General features: G+C 47.6%; 1 protein-coding gene across 4 annotated transcripts in view; it reads right to left on the bottom strand.

The window, feature by feature from the left end:
- The window catches only part of Pecam1 (platelet and endothelial cell adhesion molecule 1), a 77,566-nt gene that overhangs the window by 49,865 nt on the left and 5,754 nt on the right, over positions 1-21,947 (bottom strand). For all 4 annotated transcript variants that reach the window (XR_003487405.2, XM_027427807.2, XM_027427804.2 and 1 more), the window contains exons 2-3: positions 6,767-7,116; positions 6,656-6,682 (exon numbers count right to left, since the gene is read on the bottom strand). Coding sequence is in view for 3 of the 4 variants with exons in the window: in XM_027427807.2 (XP_027283608.1) it covers positions 6,656-6,682; positions 6,767-6,830 (91 nt within the window). In the remaining variant the exon portion in view is untranslated. The remainder of the gene's footprint in view (positions 1-6,655; positions 6,683-6,766; positions 7,117-21,947) is intronic.

The following is a 21,947-nucleotide window of genomic DNA, read 5'->3' on the forward strand; positions in this document are numbered from 1 at the left end:
AATCTTGAGAATTCTCCATATCTATAAGGCAGAGATTCTCTTCCACTCTTAAGTAAATATCACCCCCCCCACACCCTCCAGCAGAAACGAACTGAGCTGTGGCACAGTCTTAACCAGCACACCAGAGAATAACTATCCACCCCCAGGGGAACCTTGGCTCTGGAAGGTACACATGATCTTGGAGGTGTCCCATGGACTGTCTGTTATGCACAAATGTATTTTTCGGGGAGGGGGGTCCCACTCCTTCCATTCATCTCAAAAGCCTTAACTGTTCAAAAGCCGGGCAGTGGTGATGCATGCCTTTAATCCCAGCACTCGGGAGGCAGAGGCAGATGTATTCAAGGCCAGCCTGATGTACAGAGTGAGTTCCAGGACAGGCTCCAAAACTACAGAGAAACCCTGTCTCAAAAACTCAAAAAAAAAAAAAAAAAAAAAAAAAAACTGTTAAGAACAAGGTACAGAACAGACTAAAGAGATCTGAAAGAGAATGTTGTTGAAAAGAGACACAGAGTAACAAAGCCTTCACAATGCCAAGCCAGACAGTGGCACACGCCTTTAATCCCAGCAGAGGAAGGGGCAGAGGCAGGCAGATCTCTGAGTTAGAGGCCAGCCTGGTCTAAAGAGTAAATTCCAGTATAGCCAGGGCTACACAGTGAAACCCAGCTTCAAAAAACAACAAAAAGACACAATGCCAAACACTAAAATGATGGGGCCTCCTTCCTGAATCAAGGACCCTGGGCAAGACGAGCCCCACCCCCACCCCTGGCCCAGCCAGCCACCTGGTTCTCAACCTGGAAATGACTCAGAGTTGGGGAGGAGGAGGTGCTACCCACTATTGTCCGGAAAATTACAAAGCTCCTAGAATCTTGGAGTCCCTGAGGAACTTCTGTATTATCAGAGAACGTGTTGACCCATCTGCACTCTCAAGCAACTCCAAATTCACTGTAAGTTCCCATCCAGGTGGCACTGATCAACACCTGTGCCAGGTACTGGGCTCCCTGCTGTCTGAGACACTGCAGGCTGGTGGATAGTTGGCTAGATAGAGTTCAGTCATGTCAATGATGCAGCGAGAAATGGCATGCTCAAGAGAGCAGTGTGCAAGACCTGTCCCCAGGGATTTCCTCTGTTGGGCCAGTGGCAGGCCAGCTGTGGGCCCTCCGGAACAGCATGTACCAGGGCACAAGGACATGAGAAACCTGTGTATTCTGAGCATGGCAGGTCTGGGAGGGAAGTAGAATGTGGCGAGAAGGGTCAGGTGGGTCAGGATGCCAGAGCAGATGAGGGCTCTGGAGAGATCACTGAGGCCTCAGACTCCACGGCAGTAAGCAATCTGGGGAGCTTCGGATGCAAGCCTCGGAAGCAGGCCAGGCAGGTAGGGCTGAATCAAAGGGCACACAGGACAAACAAGGGGACCAAAGAGACCAAAGAGGCTTCATGTTTAGAGTGATAAAATATTCTCCAACTACACAGTGTTGTAAATGCTCTAAATGTCACTAATAATACGTCTTAAAGTAACTCATGCCTTTGATCCCAGCATCAGGAGGCAAAGGGAGGCAGATCTCTGTGAGTTCCAGGCCAGCCTAGTCTACAAAACAAGTCTCAGGCTAGCCAAGGCTACAGAGTGAGACCCTGCTTCAAAAATATATGAAGATATAAAATAAATGAAGATATAAAGAATAAATTTTAGCGGGGGGGGGGGGGTAGCACACGCCTTTAGTCCCATGACCTGGGAGGCAGAGGCAGGCAGATCTCTGTGAGTTTGAGACCGGCCTGGTCTACAAGAACTAGTTCTAGGACAGCCTCCAAAGCCACAGAGAAACCTTGCCTTGAAAAACCAGAAGAAAAAAAGAGAATAAATTTTAGATTATTTCTATTTTACTACAGTTTTTAAATGCCTAATTTGGTTGAATATAGAAAAGTAGAAGCCAGCTTCCTGGCTACAGAAAATGCCAGGTAAAAGCTAAGAGAAGAAACAAAACCTTGGTGCTAAGGGGAAATCTGAAGGGCTGGCATGCTGAGGAGAAAGTCTGGCTATGGAGAGACTGTAAGCAGGGGCTCCAGAGAAAGGAAGGTGGTGGGGTGGGAATCTAGATTCATACCCAAGGCAGAGTCAGGTCTTCCCTGGGGGTGAGTAAGAGAGCTAGTAGAAACAGAAAACACCAGGAAGGAAATCCTAGGTCAGAGAAGCCAGATCTCAGATAAATCTTCAGTCAAGGGCAGCAAAATTTCCAGGATGAATCGACTTGACGTCAGATGGTCTTTGGTGATTCCTCCTTAGGGGGCAGAGATTCCAGGCTGGGAGGCCATGACAGGAGGAAGTGGAGACATGTCAGCCATTAAAACCAGCCTCCAAGTTCCACAGAGAATGGAAGCCTCTAGGGGTGGGGGCACCAGGGATATGGAGGGGTCAGGGGTAGGCAGGTTTTATAAGATTGGGTTTGTTTTTCTTTCCTGAAACAATAGCCACCAATTGGCTTTGTCTATGCAGAGAAAGGAACCAGAAGTAGAGATTATTGGAGTTTGAAAGAAGACAGGAGTAAAGGGACAGTGAAGTCTTTGTGGTGGGGGAGGGGATGGGCTCAGGCCCACATGGCCCAGAGGGGGCCCTGACCAGCCTGCGGGATGGACCTGCGCTCTAAAGCCAGGAGAGGAGCCAGCAGGATGGGTAGGGAGGCCGATTAGCCATCAGTCAGGGTTGGGCGGGAAGTCCAGGGAGTTCCCTCCAGACCCGATGTTTTCTAGATGAAGATGGAGCTGAAGTCATCTCCTAAAATGAACAGAGGCAGGCTGCAGTGGGGTGAGAGCTAGAGATGTGCCGGGGCCTGAGACAGAAGGAGGGACAAGGGCCAACTTTGGCCGGGACCTGACTTGTGACGTGGGCAACTTGCAATAAACATGCATCTCACATACTCCACTTGGGTGGCCTGGGAGACGGAGCCCGGCTTGCTTACCCCTAGTGTTGCCCCCACCTAGCTGGGTCTCAGTTGCCTGTATAGTAAAACAAAGCAGGGGTCTGAGGGGTCAGCAGCAGAGTCCTCATTCCACAGCCTTCCTTGGAGGAATAAAATAACATTCTCTAGGAACCCAAGAAAGGGACGGGCTGGTGTCAGCTTTGACTCTTAATGTTCCCTACTAACTTTTGCTCCAAGTCTTTGCCATCTGTTGAGCTTTATTGAGGCCCCCTTGGATGGACTGTCCTCTAGCTGGTGCCCTTTCTACATTGTCCCTTTTGCCAACTCAAAGAGAGACCTGCACACTAAATCCCTAAAAGCAGCTCAGGTGGTCTCTGAGGGGGACCCCGCCACACTGAGGTTTTTCCTGCTAACTTCGACGCTTCACCAGCTCTCAAGCTAAGAGAAATTTCAGGTCAGCTTGACATCCTTCAGAACCAACTCCCTTCTTTGGCTGCTGTAGTGCTCCACAACTAAATCTGGTGATGGCTGTGGGTGGTGTTTGTGTCCTCCTCTCGGAATGATGTTGCTTCCACACCATCAAATCCCAAATGGTTTGAGATGGGACCCAAAGACACGGGTACCAGACAAAAATCCAACCATAAGCCTTCTCCTATGGGTGTGGTGCTCTTCCCAGTCACTGCTTTCCCCCTTATTATCCTCAAACTCATGTTTTTACCCCGTTACTAAGTATTTTACCCTCCAAACTTCTCCCTCTACGAAACGAGTGTTTCTATGTAACTTGTCCTGTGTGTGTGTGTGTGTGTGTGTGTGTGTGTGTGTGTGTGTGTGTGTGTATGTATGTATGTATGTATGTGTGTCCCATCCCATGGCTCTGACCCTACAACAAGAGATAGAGTCCCAACAGATGCAACATAGCCAACTGACCGATCAGGTTAAGGAAGACCTGATCTTGGTAAAACAAATCATAATCGCCCTATCAAATCAAACCCCTGGCTGCAGTGATCCTCCAAAGCACTAGGACTAGACTTAATCAGTGATGGCCAAAAACGGAGATACCTGAGCCTACCTAGGGAAAGAAGGGCTGCTTTTTATGCAAACCAGCGTGGCCTAGTGCAGGAAAATGCTAAACAACTCACAGAATTAAACATGGAGAAAAAGTAGACAACACTTAATCTTTGGTCCACGCCTTTTCAGCTGTCTCACTAAGTTCTTTCAACAAAGACTACAAGCTTGCACCTCCCAGAGGATTACTCAGTTCTTCATGGCCAGAAACTACCAGTCCCTATCTCACCTGGAAGGGACTTTAGCCTGCTCCTTCCACCACTGAGACCATCACCTCCAGCTGGAAGAAGTCTCCTGACCCCCCCCACCCCACTATAACCCTCCTCCCTTCTTCTCTTTACCCTCCCAGAGTTGGGATATAGTGTATAATAGCCTCAGGTCATAAGGACTTGAGTAAGGCTGTACTGACCAATAGCCCCTAGCCATAAAGAATGGCTCAGTCCTAGCCTGTGGGTTCCTCTCCACCTGCAGAAACAGTATGTCTGGGTATCAAAAGAACACACTCTGCTTCTAGTCCAACCACAAAAAAAAAAAAAAATCACTGTAACTTCCTGGTACACACACACACACACACACACACACACACACACAACACACATGTCTGCCAGCCCCTATAAGCATGTCCAGTCTTCAGCCCTCAGAGAGGTTGAGGCCCCTCGCTGTTCCAATCAAGCAGTCCCAGCCCGTTGTCTGCCCCTCTGCCTCATTTTTCTTACACTGGTGTCATCTGAAGCAGAGAAAGAGGCAGGAGGACAAGGGGTGCCATGGAAAACAGGCTATGAGACCTTGCGATGCAAGAACCCCCTAGGGTTGGCAGAGCAGAATCCAGACATAGGGGAGGGCCGGTGTGCAGTTCAGTTGGTAGAGTGCTTGCCTAACGTGCTTCAAGCCCTGGGCTTGGTCCCCAGCACTGCATAAACCTGGTGTGATGTGTGCCTACGATCCCAGCCCTTGGGAGATAAAAGCAGGAAGACCAGAAACTCAATGTCATCTTCAGCTACATAGTGAGTTTGAGGACCTGACAGCCTGTGTATGCAAAAGAGACAGAGACAGAGAAATAAGGGGACATGACTGGGGTGGGGAATAAATGGGACAGAAGTTTAAATTATAAAGGTGGGCTAGGAGTGAACACCCTTGTCATTTACTAACCCCTGTAGACGGCAAGCGAGTCACCTCCTCTACTCCAATTTCAACCTTAGCCTACTCCATGCCACAGGGTCTGTGGACCATACCATTTTACAGCAAGGGGGAAAGGGCCCAAGAAACAAAGCAAATTTGTGACACTAGGGGTGGTGACACACGACTGTGAACCCAGCACTAAGAGGCTAAGGTAAGAGAATTTAGAGTTCAAAGGTAGCCTGGGCTATACGGTGAGTTCAAACCTACTTTAGGCTACAATGTGAGGTTCCTGTCTCAAACCAGACTGAGCAAAGCAAAGCAAAAGATAAGCCCCATAGAGACAGACATCTGGGTCTTAGGTAGTAGGGATCAGATGGTAGGTGATGACCCCCCCCCTTTTCAGGCTGACTCATATCTTTCTGAAGCTTAGTGATCCTATCTGTAAGTAGGGATGGCTTTAAAATAACACATAGTTTGCCTCTAAGAGTTGCCAAGGGAGTCAAACACCTAAGGAAGTGCAGACTGACCAGAGACTTATGGACTATAGCCCTCCCCACCCTGGGGCCACCGTTACATCCTTGGCTCAACTCAGTTCCGTCATGTACATACGTCAGCTCAGAAGAGCTATACAGGTGGGTGAGCTTACAACCCAGGATCCCTATTTGGACACCCATGTGTCTTTGGACTGACAATGTAACCTGTGGACTTATTCCTGGGCCACAGCCCCCTGGCTCGGCTGAGGCCCTTCCTTCAGAGTCCCAGACCAAGCAGAATAAAACCCCTATACTGAAATTTCAGAGTGGATGATGGGTTGGATTTTAAGACAGAACCCTTCCCCACATGCAGGCACAGAACCTCTCAGGTAGAAGCACCTCCGTGGGTAAAAGAGGAGATCTGGCCTCTCCCTTTAACGTCCTAGGAGAAAGGGAGTCCTAAAATCTATTTACAATCAGTGCCTTGGCCTTCGTGAGCCTGTTGCCTTGACTACTGATCCTTATGTGACTGCTTCCCAAAAGCTGGGATCATAGGCAACAAACCCAACTGAATATAGATGATCTTGAAAGTAAACAATTGGAGATGTAGTGAGATGAAAAAACAAACAAACAAACAACAGTTTAGGGTAGAAAGACTGAAAACCAATGATAGATCACTGGATTTGTAAAAAATTATCTCCCTGCCGGTCAGTGGTGGTGCACACTTTTAATGCAGGAGGCAGAGGCAGGCAGATCTTTGTGAGTTCAAGACCAGCCTGGTCTACAGAGTGAGTTCCAGGACAGCCAAGGCTGTAACACAAAGAAATCCTGTCTTGACGGGGGAAAACAAAAAAGCATCTCCCCAATTCCAACAAATAGCAATCCACCAAGATCTAAGACTATGTTTTGGAACAATCTTCTACAACCATGTTTCTAAAACACACTCTTGGAGTCTTAAAACACGTTTTTGTTCTTTGGAATATTTTTCTCAGTCGTTACAAATACCAACTCTAAGCAGTCTAACACAAGCTAAGAATCTCAGAAAAGACACCAAACATGAAGCTACATAAAAACATCAGGACTTACAGTTCTCCTGAGCCTGGAGGCTTGAATCTGGAAGAGACAGGGAAAAAAAATCTGTTGATTTCACTAACTTCAAGTCTCATGAAACAAGAGAAAAGTAAGTTAAAAACTCACAGAGAAGCAGTGTTAGCAGGACCGCCTGGTGCATCTTGCTGACTGAGGCCCACCTCAGCTGCATCTTGAGAGGAAGATTGTCTCAGACTGAGGTTCACAGTTAGTTCTGCCTTCTGGCCATGCCTCAGGGGCAGAATTCTCTTCTCCGTCACAGACCAGAAATCCTCTGTGTGAAAAGCAGAAACTACTCTGGCGGCTTCTTTAGGCGCCCACAGAGAGACCAACTCTGGTACTTGTCAGGTAATGGTGGCCATAGCTGGAAACCAAGAACAATGAGGTCTGGGCTGGCCTGATATCTCCTCAGGAAATGACTGGCCTTCCGGAGGGACCACAGAATCCAGTGGCTTTGTCTAGAAGAGGAGAAAACAAAAAGCCAGAAGTGACATTTGCCTCAGAGTTCTTGAGTCTCTGCCTCATCTGGGTTTGGGGACCCCCCCCCAAGGTGAGGGGTCCTTATTTCCCTCCCTTCGGCTTCTACCCAAAGTGCTTTTGTGGGATACCCAGTAAGGGCTGTCTGCCTTCCCTGTGGGCTCCCCAAGAGACCTGTGTCCACACAGCGTAAATCTGGGCCTCCTGTCCTTTCCTGGCTAGCTTTTCTGACAACCTGCCATGTTTGTGAGGAGGACTACAACCTGGGCAGTGGAGCTGACAGTTCAGGAGAAATAGGAACTATCTTCAGCCTCCACAGTGGGCTCTAATTGCTGACTTAGGCACTGTAAGGAGCACACTTTGGCCATACATATGAGTATGCATGAATATGTACTCCACATTAGATCATAGGGAGGCTTCTCTCCCCCACCCCAACTTTTTTTTAAACATGTATTTATTTGTGTATGTGGAAGTGGGGTAGAGTACGTGAGTGTCACTATGTGTTTGGGGGGTGGGGTCAGAGGCCAAACTGTAGGAATTCTTTCTTTCCACCATGCGAGTCCCGGGATCAAACTTAGAGCATCAGACTAGGCAGCTGGCACCTTTACACACTGAACCAGACCTCCTGCCCCTTTTATTTACATATCTTCATGAGATTATGAATATGTGTGCCAGGAAATGAGTGTCTGGAGGCCAGAGAGGGTGTCAGGGTGTCAGGGCCTCCAGAGAAGATACTATTTGGCTATTGGGTCTGAAGTTCAGTCCTCATGATTGCTCAGCTGGTGCTTTTGTTTTGTGTGGTTTGGTTTGGTTTTTTGAGATTGGGTTTCTCTGTCCTGGCACAGGCTCTGTAGACCTGGCTGGCCTCGAACTTACAGAAATCCGCCTTCCTCTGCCTCCCAAGTGCGTGCGCCACCATGGTCCCGCTTTTATTCCCTTCCTTCATTCCTTCCTTTTTTCTGACGCAGGGGCTGGCTAAATTGCTCAGGCTATCTTTGAACACAATCCTCCCATCACAGACAAATAACTGTGATTACGGATGTGTGCAGCCTTCCCTCCTAGGGAATGTTCTACACTAGAAATTGGTTTTGAAAGAAACACAGTGAAAGCTGTGATGTTTGAAAAGTTGTAATGTTCTCTGGGGAAAAAGTAGACCCTAAGCCTCCATTACCCCGCCTCTGCTGACCCCTCTAGCTTGGAATCGCATTACTTCCTTCCCGCCCCAGGCTTTGGTTGCTGTTTGCCCGCTGAAGCATCCCTTCCTCTTCTCTCTGCTGACTAATTATTACTTGTCTCTCTATTCTTTCTTAACTGAGTGGACTTCCTCCTCCTCCATGCACCTTCACCTCCCTCATCTTCTTCAAGTCAGGCCCTCCCTACAGCAGGTAGCAACAGCCTGTTCTCCATCATCGAAGGGAGAGTGAGTCCTACTTAGTGGATCAAGAAGCATAGGTTGATTGGAGTAAAGAGATGGCTCAGACGCTAAGAGCATTTCTGCTCCTTTGGAGGACCAGAGTTTGGTTCCCAGCACCCACATCAGATAGCTCAGAACTGTGTGAAACTCTAGCCACAGGGGAGCCAATGCCTTCTTCTGGCCTCTGAGGACTGACACACACACACACACACACACACACACACACACACACACACACGGCAGACACTCATATAGACACACAATATACATAAATTAAAAATTAATAAGCTGCTAAGAGTGGTGGCTCATGCCTTTAATCCCAGCCCTCAGGAGACAGAGGCAGGTAGATCTCTGAGTTCCTGTCTTGGAAAACAAAAAAGATAATAATAAATTATAAAGGCATTAGTTAGAGACTAGAGCTGCTGCTCAGCTGGTTGAGAGCATGCCTGGCTTTCAAGAAGGTCAGGGTTCATCACATCAATCAGATGTGGGAGTGATGTCTGTGATTCCACTTGGGAGATGGCGGCAGAGGGTCGGAGGTTAAAGGTCATTCTTGGCTACATTGTGAGTTAAGGACAGACTGGACTTCAGAGAACCCTGTCTCAAAATTCACAAACAGAAACACATGAGTCAGGTATGGTGGCACACACCTTTAATTCCAGGATTCTGGGGGCAGAGACACACAGACAGATCTCTGTGAGTTCCCAAAGCAATATAAAAAAACTAACAAAAAAATCCCAAGGAGTGTTAGTCTGATGTTTGTCTGCTAGTGATGGGAATTACTGTATTGTCAGAATTGGATTATTTCTGCTTCTCCCTCGCTCCCTCCCTCCCTGCCCCTCCCTTCCTTGTTTTAGGAACAGGATCTCACATTGCTTTGGCTGGCCTTGAACTCACTGAGTGGTGAACTCCTTGCTTCTAACCCTGCTGCTTGCGTCTAACATGAGGCAAAAGCGTGGCTGCAACTTGCTTCTGGTGCACCACCCTTTAGGACATCCAGGGGTCTCCACAGACACCGTTCAGTAAGGACTGGTCTTCTGTGTCCCAAGGCAAGAGCCAAAAAGGATGATTTCCATGTAGAAAATCATTCCTTGGTCTGATCTGTTTGATAGATAGATAACTATTGAAGAGCACTGAACATGAACTCTGCCCCCACCCCTGCCCTCCCCTCCCCCTCCTTCCTTCCTTTCTTCTTTCCTCGTCTCTCTTCCTTCTCTCCTTTCCTGTCCTCTCCTCTCTCTTTCTGTTAGTCTGTTGCTGGTTTTTTTTTTTTTTTTTTTATTGTTTTGGGGCATGTCCTCAATCTCACTCAGGGTCTCTCTATTATGTGGCCCTGGCTGTCCTGGAACTCCCTACATAGACCAGGCTGGCCTCAAACTCACAGAGTGCCACCTGCCTCTGCCTCCTGGGTGCCGGGATTAATGTTATGCACCACCATGACTCCCTGAGGCCACATTTAAAAAGACAATAAATAGAAGCTGCAGAGAGGGCTCAGAGGTTCGGAACCCTTGCTGCTCTTGGAGGGTACCTGAATTTGATTCCCAGAGCCTACCTAGTGGTTCACAACCAGGACCTGACACCCTAGTTGACCTCTGTGCTCACTGAAGGGGCCAGCTCCCCATTTCGGCAGCCATAACAGCCAAACACGTGCTTGCCATAACCTTGCCTTGGTCACTTAGAGGTCAGATGCCTGCCTTGTGGCAAGGAACCAATCAGAAGTTAGTTAGTCACTAGAAAGTCAGATGCCTGCCTCGTGGCAAGGAACCAATCAGAAGTTAGCTGGTGGCACTATGCTTTATGGCTCTGGGTGTGCTTTACGGACAAGCGCACAGCAATGACGCACAGAACATAGCAACCACCCTGGGAGGGCCTATGAGCCATAACAACCAGTTGACCAATCAACACAGGGCAAGCCCTCCAAGCCTGGAAGCACACCAATCCTGAGCCTGTGCATACCCCCCTAGACACTCCCCTTACACTGCCCTATAAAGATCTGTACGCAGTGGCTCCGAACTGTCTTTGCTAGCCATCCGACATGACGGGTGGATCAAAGACCCGAGCTAACATGGGGTTAGCTTGTTAAATTACAATAAAGCCTCATGCAGTTTGCAGCAAGCTCTCGAATCCGCCTGGTGATTGGGGTGACCACGGTCGTGGCCTGGGACCCCGGATACCTGAGTTTCTGGGGGTCCTACACTCAGCAGACATGCAGGGGACACACATACATACAGGCAGGAAAGATACTCATGCACATTAAAAGTAAAACAAATTAAAAATGTAAATTAAGGGCCAGAGAGATAGTAAGTAGAAGTACTTGCCACCAAGCTTGATACCTGAGTTTGAGTACCAGGATCCGCACAACAGGAGAGAATTGACTCCCACAAGCTGTCCCCTGAACTCCACACTAGCACTATGATGTGCATACCCCCCCACATAGATAAGTAAATAAATACATAGATAAATAAGATTGAAAATGTATTGATTGATCAGGTTGCTCTTTATTTGTGTGTGGTCTTTTCCCATCTCCTCCTTTCCTTCTCCTTGTTCTCAGTGAAATTCTTGATGGAAAGATGCACAGGGAAGGTTGCCTACAACTATTATCTCCTTGGTAACGGACCAAAGGTCTGACTCCTACACACAATGAGTGCCCTCAGTGTGTCAATCATAGAGGACCAGATCCCATCAGGACCCTGTGTCTCTCACCAGTTCTTCCTCCTCCCTCTCCTCTCTAAATTCACCTGAAGAAGTACAAATGGTCATCTGCCCGAGAGTGACACAGGCCCATGTCACACCTCGAAAACTGCCCACTAGCCTAAACTTCTGGAAGTAGCCTTTCTGAGCAGCTGCAGCAGTCTGGGGCGGGGCGAGGGGGGCAGGGACGGGGAGGGGGCGGGGCGGTGGCAGACCCCTTCTACAGGTGCCAGGTGCCCATTTCTCGGCTATGGTGACAATAAGCATGAGTCATAGCCATGTGCCCCACCCCTGCCCGCCTTGAGGCCCCTTGGAAAGTGGGCAAAAGACAAATTCCCCATCTGCTGGCGTCAGACACACCCTAGCCGCTGTATATACCTGCAGGAATGTGCAGGCCAGAGAGTTCTAGTTTCTTCTCTGGGGATTGGGAACCTAATGCTTTGAGCTCACCCCTCACCTACAAAGAGCTAATATGGCTGTCTACCCATTGCTCGGATTCATCAGAAGTTCCCATGAGACCCAGCACTTGGAAGCCACTTAACCCCCAGAGCGCACTGTCAGCAAATTGGAAACTGCAGAAGGGTTTCAGGAGCAGAAATGAGGTAGACATGAGTCCCTTCGGCTCTCACCCAATGCCCCAAAGAAGGCAGAGAAAGTGGGCAAGCAGTACCAAGCAATAAAAATGAATACATACTTTAAAAATGGTAAAATTGCCGCTGTAGGAAACTGAGGACATTGATAAAGAACAGGTGCTGTGTGACTCAAGGAGAGGTTATCTGTGTTTGGTTAAAATGTCCAGGAAGCAGCCATCTGCTAACCTCTGCAAAGGCACCTGGAGGGCTCAGGCACACCGTAATTACATTGCAGATTAGGGCACTCTGAGCTCCGGGGTGGGGTGGGAGGCAAAGGTCACTTTCAGAGTGACGCACTGCTTCCCAATGGTACAATAACAGTATTAGTAGCTATGGGTGTTCCTCCTGGGGGGCTCTTCTCACCCTTGAGAGTTTACCTCACTTTTGGGGGTTACTTTACTCAAAGAGAGGGCGGCTGGAGAGATGGTTCAGCAGTTAAGAGTATTTGTTCTTGCAGAGGATCTGGCTTTCGTTGCCTGAACCTACATGGAGGCTCACAACTGTCTGTAACTCCAGTTCCTGGGGACCCAATGCTCTCCATGGGTATGTGTTGCACACACATACATACAGGCAAATAAATACATACTCATACACATTTTTTTTAATTAAGTCTTTTTTTTTTTTTTTTTTTTTTTTTTTTTTTTTTTTGAGGCAGGGTTTCCCTGTGGCTTTGGAGGCTGTCCTGGAACTAGTTCTTGTAGACCAGGCTGGTCTTGAACTCACAGTGATCCACCTGCCTCTGCCTCCCAAGTGCTGGGATTAAAGGTGTGTGCCACCACCACCCGGCTTTAAATTAAGTCTTAAAAAATAAGAGAGAGGGAAAAAACAACAGCCAACTGTGCGGGATGTACATATTCTTATAATCCCAGTATTCTGGAGTCTAGGAAGATTTAGTTTCAGGATATTCTGGGCTATACAGTGAGATCCTGTCCTAATATAAGTAGAGGTAGGAGGAGTTCAAGGTCATCCTCTGTTACATCACGAATTGGAAGCCAGCCTGGGCTGCATTCGTTCAATAAACCCTCTTGCTTTTGCAGCTCTTGGTCTGGTTTCTGAGTCTCAGGGGCTCCTGGGGACCCTGTGCCCCTTAGGGGTCTGGGGGGTCTTTCAAGCTATGTAGCCAAGGATGGCAGTCCTCCTGCCTCTGTTTCCCAGTGCTGGGTTACAGGCATGAGCCAACATGTTGAGCTCATGCAGTCGCTATTAATATCTTCAGTTATAAAATCATCACCACTCCAATAACACACCATGAAGCCCATATCTCATCCAAGTCTCCAGAGCCAGTTGGCCAATGAAGAACACATTTCCTCTCTGCATATTTGCCTCTTTCAAATGTTCCATCAAAACAGAGTCTTATAAAATGAAACCCTTCATGCTTGGCATCTTTTACTAGGTGTTGTCAAGGTAGTCCACATATACCAAGACTCACATGGTATTGTCTTTTTTGCCAAATGAGTTTCCATTCATTATATAAGTTATCATTAATTAGCTGGTTAGAAGAGGGTGTAGGATCTCTTGGAACTGGAGTTTCATATGGTTGTGAGCCATCCTGTAAATGCTGTAAGGGCAGACAGTGCTTTTAACCACCGAGCCATCTCTTTAGCTTCCTCTTTTTGATTTTGTTGTGTTTGTTTGTTTGTTTTTTGAGACAGGGTTTCTCTATGTAACATCCATGGCTGTCCTGGAACCTGCTTTGTAGACCTAACTTGCTTTGTAGATCAGGCTGGCCTTGAACTCACAGAGATCCACCTCTCCCAGCCTCTTAAGGGCTGGGTTTAAGGGTGTGTGCCACCATGCCCAACCTGCTTTCTGATTTTTATTTTGAGAAAAGTTCTCATTAAATTGCCCAGGCTGGTCTTGAACTCACCCTCTAAGTCCAGGCTGGCTTTGATCCTTCTGCCCAGCCTCCTGAGTAGCTTCCAGCCTGTGCCAGCAAGTCAGGCTATTGTTATTGTTTTGTGTTCTTTGTCTGTTTTAAGATGGAGTCTTATAGCCGGGCGGTGGTGGCAAATGTCCTGTACTCTCTTTGTAGACCAGGCTGGCCTTGATATCACAGAGATCCACCTGCCTCTGCCTCCCGAGTGCTGAGAATAAAGGCGTGCGCCACCAACGCCCGGCTTCTTTCTTTCTTCCTTTCTTCCTTCCTTCCTTCCTTCCTTTCTTTCTTTTTTCAAAGACAGGGTTTCATGTATCGAAGGATGACTTTGACTTTGAACTCCTGATCTTTCTACTCCTACCTCTGAAGTACTGTGATTGTAGGTGTCCACTATCACACCCAGCATTTCTCTCTTACCTTTAAAAAGATTTATATATTTTTACATTATACATGTGTTTTGCCTTTGCATACACAAGTGTACCGCATGCATGCCTTGTGCCTGAAGAAGACAGAAGAGGGTATCAGATGCGCTAGATTAGAATTACAGACAGTTTTGAGATGCCCTGTGGGAGCTGAGAACCAAATCTGGGTCCTTTGCAAATATTCTTAACCACTTAGCCATCTCTCTAGCACCCACACCCAGCATTTCTGGATCAGTTTTCAAAAACTCTATGGTATTACCTATGGCAGCCCAACGGACTAACCCACCCATAGGGTAACACCATCCAGGATGGGAATCAGGACTTCATACTTTGGGGGTCACTCTCAGCCTCCCACATAGAGTGTCATGATCCATGTCACAGCAATCAAGGGCCAGCTGGCTTCTCAGAAATGCTGATTCGTTTGGAACTCCAGTCACAGAATACCCTGTGCTGATGGCAGCCTCCTCAGGACCTCGTGGGGGTAAAGCCTGTTTCTGGAACACCCTGCACAGAAATTCCAGACCTTTCCAGGGCTGAAGTAATCTGTTTCCCAATATCATTTCTCTGTCAAATCAGACAGCACTGGGTGAGCCTGGAGACTTCGAGGGGGGCAGGATGCTTCTCCAGGATGGGCCTGGAGCCTGAAGTCCAGGGAGGAAACCATGGGACATGGAGTGACTCTGAGCTGTACACGGAGGAAAGAGACTGATGGCTGCCCTGCCCTCCAGAGTCTTGTGGGAGGCGGGTTCATCAGCAGATCTTTCCATACTGAGTCAGTTACAGGCTGAGTGAGTGCTGGGAGGCCCAAAATAAAGGTCCCCACGTGAGAGATGGGAGAGGCTCTCTCTCTCTCTCTCTCTCTCTCTCTTCACACTAGACAATCTAGACAATGCTGTCTGCCTACAGCACAGTTCCTCTACTACTATTTCGCCTTTTTGGTTAGTTTTCATTGTTGTTGTTTATTTCAGACATGGTTCCTAGAGCCCTGGTGAACCACCATAGAGCATATCATATCCCTAAACCCCCTCCATTCTCCTGCCTACAACTCCAGCGTACTGGGATTACAGGCAGACACCACCACTGCCTGCCCCCACCCCCCAGTTTTTTTTGTTTGTTTGTTTTGTTTATCGAGACAGGGTTTCTCTGTGTAGCTTTGGAGCCTATCCTGGCACTTGCTCTGGGGACCAGGCTGGCCTCGAACTCACAGAGATCCACCTGCCTCTGCCTCTCAAGTGCTGGGATTAAAGCCCGCGCCCCCCCCCCCCGCCCCCAGATTTTTAAAGACTTTAAAGACAGTGTCTCATGTAGACCAGGCTGATTTCAAACTCACTATACAGAGGAAGATGACTTCAAAGACCTGATCCTCCAGCCTCCACTCCACAAGGGCTGAGGTTACATAGAGGAGTCACCAAGCACAGTTTACAGGGTGTTTTGGGTAGAACTCTTGTGTGTGCTAGACAGCTTATTCTACCAACTGAACTACATCGCCAGCCCCTTAGTCAAAATCCTTTTGAGACAAAGATCAGCTAGCTACACATACTCTCACTGTGGCCTGGCATCATTTTCCACACTCTTCTCCAGGAGGACAATAGGATTCCTCAGGAGAGAGGGTGTGATATATATATATATATATATATATATATATTGTGTGTGTGTGTGTGTGTCTGTGTCTGTCTGTCTGTCTGTCTGTTTCTGTGTACCTGTGGTATATGCCTGCAGATGCACTCAACTGTGCAGGCACATGTGGAAACCAGAGCCTGACTTTGGAATGTCTTCCCCCACTTTATGTTTTGAGGCAGGTTCTCTCACTGAAGCTGAAGCTTGCCATTTTGGCTACATTGGCTGGTCATTGGGCCCCCAGAATTTGCTGTCTCTGCCTCCCAAGCCTTGGCATTACAGATAGGTAACACCACACCAGTTTTTGTATAAGTGCTGAAGAAACTGAGATCCTGATGCTTGCACACACAGCAAGCACTTCGCCCACGGGGCCATCTCCCTCCTGAGTCCTAACACATGAATGCAGTAGATGGGGGCGGCTCATGCTTCCATAGCAACTGTGATGCTATTAACAGTCAAACAAGCTTCCCAGTGCTTTTTCTCCTCTGCCTTCCTTCTCCTTTTTATCTCATACAAAAGGAAATTTGGTAAAATAAGAGGAAGCCTCTAATTGGTTTATCGAAAATTTAGGGAGTAGTTTACCCTGCCAGGAACAGCTCAGGAGAAAATAGCTGTGGTTATCTAGAGGTCAGCGAGAGAAACTTGGGTACAAACAGTAACTGGTTGAAAAGATAGGCAGTCAACTAGCTTATCACCAAGTTTTGATCCAGAAGTTTAAGTTGGCGGCTGAGCAAGCTAACAAATACCCATTAAGTTCTCTAGCCACACCTTTCCCCAAGCCCAATATGCACAAGGAAACTGAAACTGAACTGGTAGGGTGTTAGGGGCTGGGCAGGTAGGTAGCTCACTGACACAAGGAAAGGAAAGAAGGGGGAGGGGAGAAAGAAACAGAAGGAAGGGGGAAGTGAAAGGAAGGAAGGAAAAAGGTTCATTAAAATACCAAGAAATGGGGCTGCAGAGATGGCTCAGCAGTTGAGAGCACTGACTGCTCTTCCAGAAAACCTGGGTTCAATTCTCAGCACCCACACAGTAGTTTACAACTGTCTGTTACTTCAGTTACTCTGTCTCAAAAAATGAAATCAGGGCTAGGGGTGTGGCTCAGTTGGCAGAGCCTTACATACACTGGGTATAGTGGTTCCAATCTGTGACATCAGCACTCAGCTTGTCATGCAAACATAAGGGCCTAAGCTTGATTCCCAGCACCCTTGTAAAAAAACAGACCCTAGCCAGGTGTAGGTGGCACACGCCTTTAATCCAACCACTCGGGAGGCAGAGGCAGGCAGATCTCTGTGAGTTCGAGGCCAGCCTGGTCTCCAGAGCGATTGCCAGGATAGGCTCCAAAGCTACACAGAGAAACCCTGTCTCAAAAACCAAACAACAACAAAAAACAGACCCTAGCCAGGTGGTAGTGGTGCACACCTTTAATCACAGCACTCAGGAGGCAGAGACAGGCACATCTCTGTGATATACATCTCTGTGATAACACCTGCTGTTGTTATACATAGAAAACCTGTCTAAAAAAACAAAAATAAAAACAAACAAAAACACCAAAATAGAGCCAACCAGGGGAGGCAGAGACACATTGTGTGACAGACTTTTTTCCTGGGAAGATGGGACATATGTCTGCTCACTCCAGACAGGAAGTCCACAACAGACTGAAGTTCAACTTGGTGAACCATGGTTTTATTGGAGTTACTTACAGGACTATGGATGAGGGGTTATTTGTAAGAGCAGAAATGTCTCAAAGACAGCTACATGTTCAAAGCCCATCCCAGCACGAGAGACAGCTCAGAGAAAATGCACACGGCACAGTCTGTAGGCAGTTCAACAGGCTACACTTGGAAAGTGTCCTTTCCAAGTGCCTCAATTGGTCTAAACTCTTGCTGGCAGTCAGGTTGGTCTAGGCTTCCTCTGAGAAGCTGGTCTGCTAGTCTGGTTTCAGAGTCTTCTTCACAGATTGGCTTGTCTGAGAGGGACTCTCGGCAGCCTTTATTGCTTACTCTGACAGGGAGGGGCCTAGTGAATTTGCTCAGTTTCAGGGACTTCCTGAAGCTATTCTGTGTTTGTTTACCTTCCTGCTTGTAGGGGACAGTAAGCCATGCCTGTTATAGGCTGGCTACAGGTGTGACTGTCCATGCCTGTCAAGGCGTGGTCAAGGTCAGGTCAGGATGACGCAGCATGGGCTCTTAAGGAACTACAGAGCACATGGAAGCTCCTTCTCCCTGGCCTCGCTGCTCAGCTGCCCTGGGCACACTCTGGCTTGCGTTTGGCTGGCATTTATCTCAATAAAGATATCTTGACCTTACGGATTACGGATCATCTCTTGTAGTCACTCAATACCTCCTAGAGGAACTTCCTTGCAGGATGGAATGTTTCAGTCAGAGGAAGCTATCACACATCAGGACAGAAGACCCTTGGGGCTCACTCCCAGCCTACCTAGCTGTGGTTTCTCTCCCATTCAACATGCTTTTTGATGGCTTACTTGAAGACTTTTTGCTGTTTTTGTTTTATTTACAATAGGGTTTCATGTAGTCCATGCTAGCTTCAACTTGCAGCAAGCCTCCTGTCCCAAAGTTCCACGTGCTGGGATTGTGTGTACCTCTGTGCCACTTTATGGAAGACTTTCACTGCTGGATCTATAGCTCAGGTGTAGAGCATCTACCCATTGTACACAAGGCCCTGGGTTTGACTTTCAGCACCAAAAAAGGTAGGAGGGAGAAAACCACAGATCCAATAGCTTTCTACAAGATTTCCTGGCAAAAATGACTTGATCTTTCTCATATCCCCCCTGCACCACTACTGCTTTCTCATTGTGGACGGTGGCACAGTGCTTAGATCATGTCAAACATGTAGCCTCCTTGCCCTTGATGCTTCCTGAAGTACACAGCACGGGCCATATATTTGCAATTCGTTCTCATAGGTTCAGGATGCCCATCAGACAGATTGGAAACCTTGTGCACAGTGGACCCTTCCCCCTGCCCCGGGCCTTTCATCCTCTGTGCATGGTCATTCTCGTTCTGAGTCTGAAACCATGCTGACGGTGTCAGAGCACCCACTCAGACCACGAAGGGAGGGCGGAGGTCTCAGCTTGCATGCACAGAGCCAAAGGAATTTCCTGGTCTTTTGTGTCCAGCATGACATGCGGCTACAAACAGGCAGGGGAGATAGATGGCTTCACTTTTTAAGTGGCTCTATTTATAACCTGCATTGCACATCTCCTTGACAGCCTCTGAAGATTCATCTTCCTCCATCTCGCTGGCTTGGAAAGGCACCAAGCTCCTGGACTCAAGTCTTCCTTAACGCCTTGGCTCATCCAAGGAAAGATTGTTCTTTACAAGGCCAGCATGGGTCTTAGCACAAGAAAAGCCATGGATCCAGGAGAGCCAGGGATGTCACTCAGCTGATGGGGCTTGTCTAGTGTTCTTGAAGCCCTGGGTTTGATTCCCCAGCACCAAATAAACGGGGTATAGTGTCTCATGCCAGTAATTCTAGCATTCAGGAGTCAGAGGTAAGAGTATCAGAGGTTCACTGTCATCCTCCATTACTTGCTAAACTCAAGGCTCACCCAGACCACGTGAGAAGACGGGGGAAATTGGGGAGAGTTCTTCAGAGATCTAGGTAATTTCAAATGTTATCCTTTTGACTTAACTTTATGTCTAATTAACAAATACCAGCAGAGGCAGGTGGATCTCTGTGAGTTCGAGTCCAGCCTGGTCTACAGAGAGAGTTCAAGGACAGCCAAGGTTACACAGAGAAACCCTGTCCCAAAAAACAAAACCAACCAACCGACAAACAAATCCAAACCAAACCAAACAATACCAAATACCAGGGAAAGTAGGGGAAGATTTTATAATAGATCAACAACATTCTTGGTCATCTCCAATAAAAGCTAGGCATTGTCAAGTGCAATTTTGCAGGTAAAAAAATTACATTTACTTACTTAGTAAAGGGGGGCATGCACTTGCTACAACGTACATATGGAGGTCAGAAGTCAACTTGAGAGAGTTGGTTTTTTTCTACCATGGGGTTCCTGGGGATGGATTTCAGATTGTTGATCTGGATGGTAAAGTACCCTTACCCCTGAACCATCTCACCGGCCCTGGCTTGTAGGCTGGCTGATTCTTTCTCTTTTCTTTTCTTTTTTTTTTTTTTTTTAGTTTCTTGAGACAGGGTTTCTCTTCATAACTGCTATGGCTGTCCTGGAACTTGCTTTGTAGACCAGGGGCTAGCCTTGAACTCAGAGATCTACCTGCCTCTGCTTCCTGAGAGCTGGGATTAAAGGTGTGTGCCAACCCTGACCCCCTTACTCCCTACCCCCACCCCCTACTTCTGTGGCTGTCTGACGCTATAGATTGTCTGTGCTTTTCACTGTCAGTGACGTGGGTGATTGACATCCAGAAAAACACAGCTTGTATGGGGTAAGGATGGCACAGTTTATTACCGTCCTACTCATACGGAATGATTCGACATCCATCAAGCAAATTCTTTTCAACATTTTTCACAGCAAATGTGTATCTACAGATGAATTAATCTTTTAGCTCGCCGGGCGTTGGTGGCACACGCCTTTAATCCCAGCACTTGGGAGGCAGAGGCAGGCTGATCTCTGTGAGTTCGAGGCCAGCCTGGTCTCCAGAGCGAGTGCCAGGATAGGCTCCAAAGCTACACAGAGAAATCCTGTCTCGAAAAACAAAAACAAAAACAAAAACAAAAAAACAAACAAAAAAAAAACTTTTAGTTCATCACCTAGCATAATCATATATGCATATATATTATTTTGTTGTTTGGTTGGTTTGGTTTGGTTTTTGAGACAGGGTTTCACTCTTTATCCAAGGCTGACCCCAAACTCTCTGTATAGCTCAGGATAGCCTCAAATTTGTGGCAACCCTCCTACCGCAGCCAGCGCTGTGATTCCATACATATGCACTTCTGGTTCTTTCGGGCAGATGGGGAATCTCGCTGACTGCATTAATTGGTAAGTAAAATCTTTATTTTATACATGTTTGAGATTGTGATTTTACTTTTAGGAATTATCCTTTAAAACAAGACTGTTACAGAATATATATGTACAGTGTGTGAAGATGTGTCACTGTGGTTGGTTTAAGAAAGAGCTGAATGGGCCGGGCGTTGGTGGTGCACACCTTTAATCCCAGCACTCGGGAGGCAGAGGCAGGTGGATCTATGTAAGTTCGAAAAACAAAAACAACAACAACAAAAAAAAAAAAAAAAAGAAAAAAGAAAAAAGAAAGAGCTGGATGGCCAACACTAGGCAGGAGAGGTAGGCGGGATTTCTAGGGGTGGGGAGAGGAGGTGGGATCTAGATGCGTGGATTACACCAGGGAGACACCTGAAGCCTCTGAAGAAGTTAGACATGCGGTACAGAGCAAAGGTAACTGAGCCACTCGGCAGAACGTAGATTAGTAGAGACAGGTTAATTTAAGTTATAAGAGCTAGTGGGACAAGCCTCTCTTTGTAGACCAGGCTAACCTCAAACTCTCTGAGATCTGACTGTCTCTGCCTCCTAGGTTCTGGGATTAAAGGCATGTGGCACCACCACCCTACAAACATTTACCTATTATTGAGACAGACAGGGTCTAGATACATAGCCCAAGCTGGCCTCAGACATGGATCTTTCTGCTTCTTCTTCCAGAACGTTGGCATTACAGGTGTGCACTACCATACCCACCCCAAGTACTACTATTACCATGATTTCCTTCCTTCCTTCCTTCCTTCCTTCCTTCCTTCCTTCCTTCCTTCCTTCCTTCTTGTCTTCCTCCCTCCCTCCCTCCCTCTCTCCCTTTCTTCCTCTTTCTTCCTTCTCCATCTACAACAGTTTCCTCTCACAGATAGCAGCGGGTACCCTAAGACACTGTCTTCGTGTCCCTAGTAACGGATGTCCCAAGAGCCAGGATTGCTCACACAGGAAGTGAGTTACTGTCTAAGAGGGTATTGTTGCCACACCCTGTTCCCACTCCCTTCCCCTCTCTCCTGCCTGGGTATCAGAGAGCCTGGCTGCAGGCTTATGTCATGAAGCCTCCCCCGTCCTCAGAAAGATGAGACCCCACTTCTGCAGCGTTGGCTCTGAGAGCCTCCATGATGCTGTTGCCTCTCTGTCTATGATGTTACCCTTTCCAATGAACCCCTTAGTCCCAGCAATCCATCT

The sequence above is a fragment of the Cricetulus griseus genome, chromosome 7, assembly GCF_003668045.3.
Source record: "Cricetulus griseus strain 17A/GY chromosome 7, alternate assembly CriGri-PICRH-1.0, whole genome shotgun sequence".
Taxonomy (NCBI): domain Eukaryota; kingdom Metazoa; phylum Chordata; class Mammalia; order Rodentia; family Cricetidae; genus Cricetulus; species Cricetulus griseus.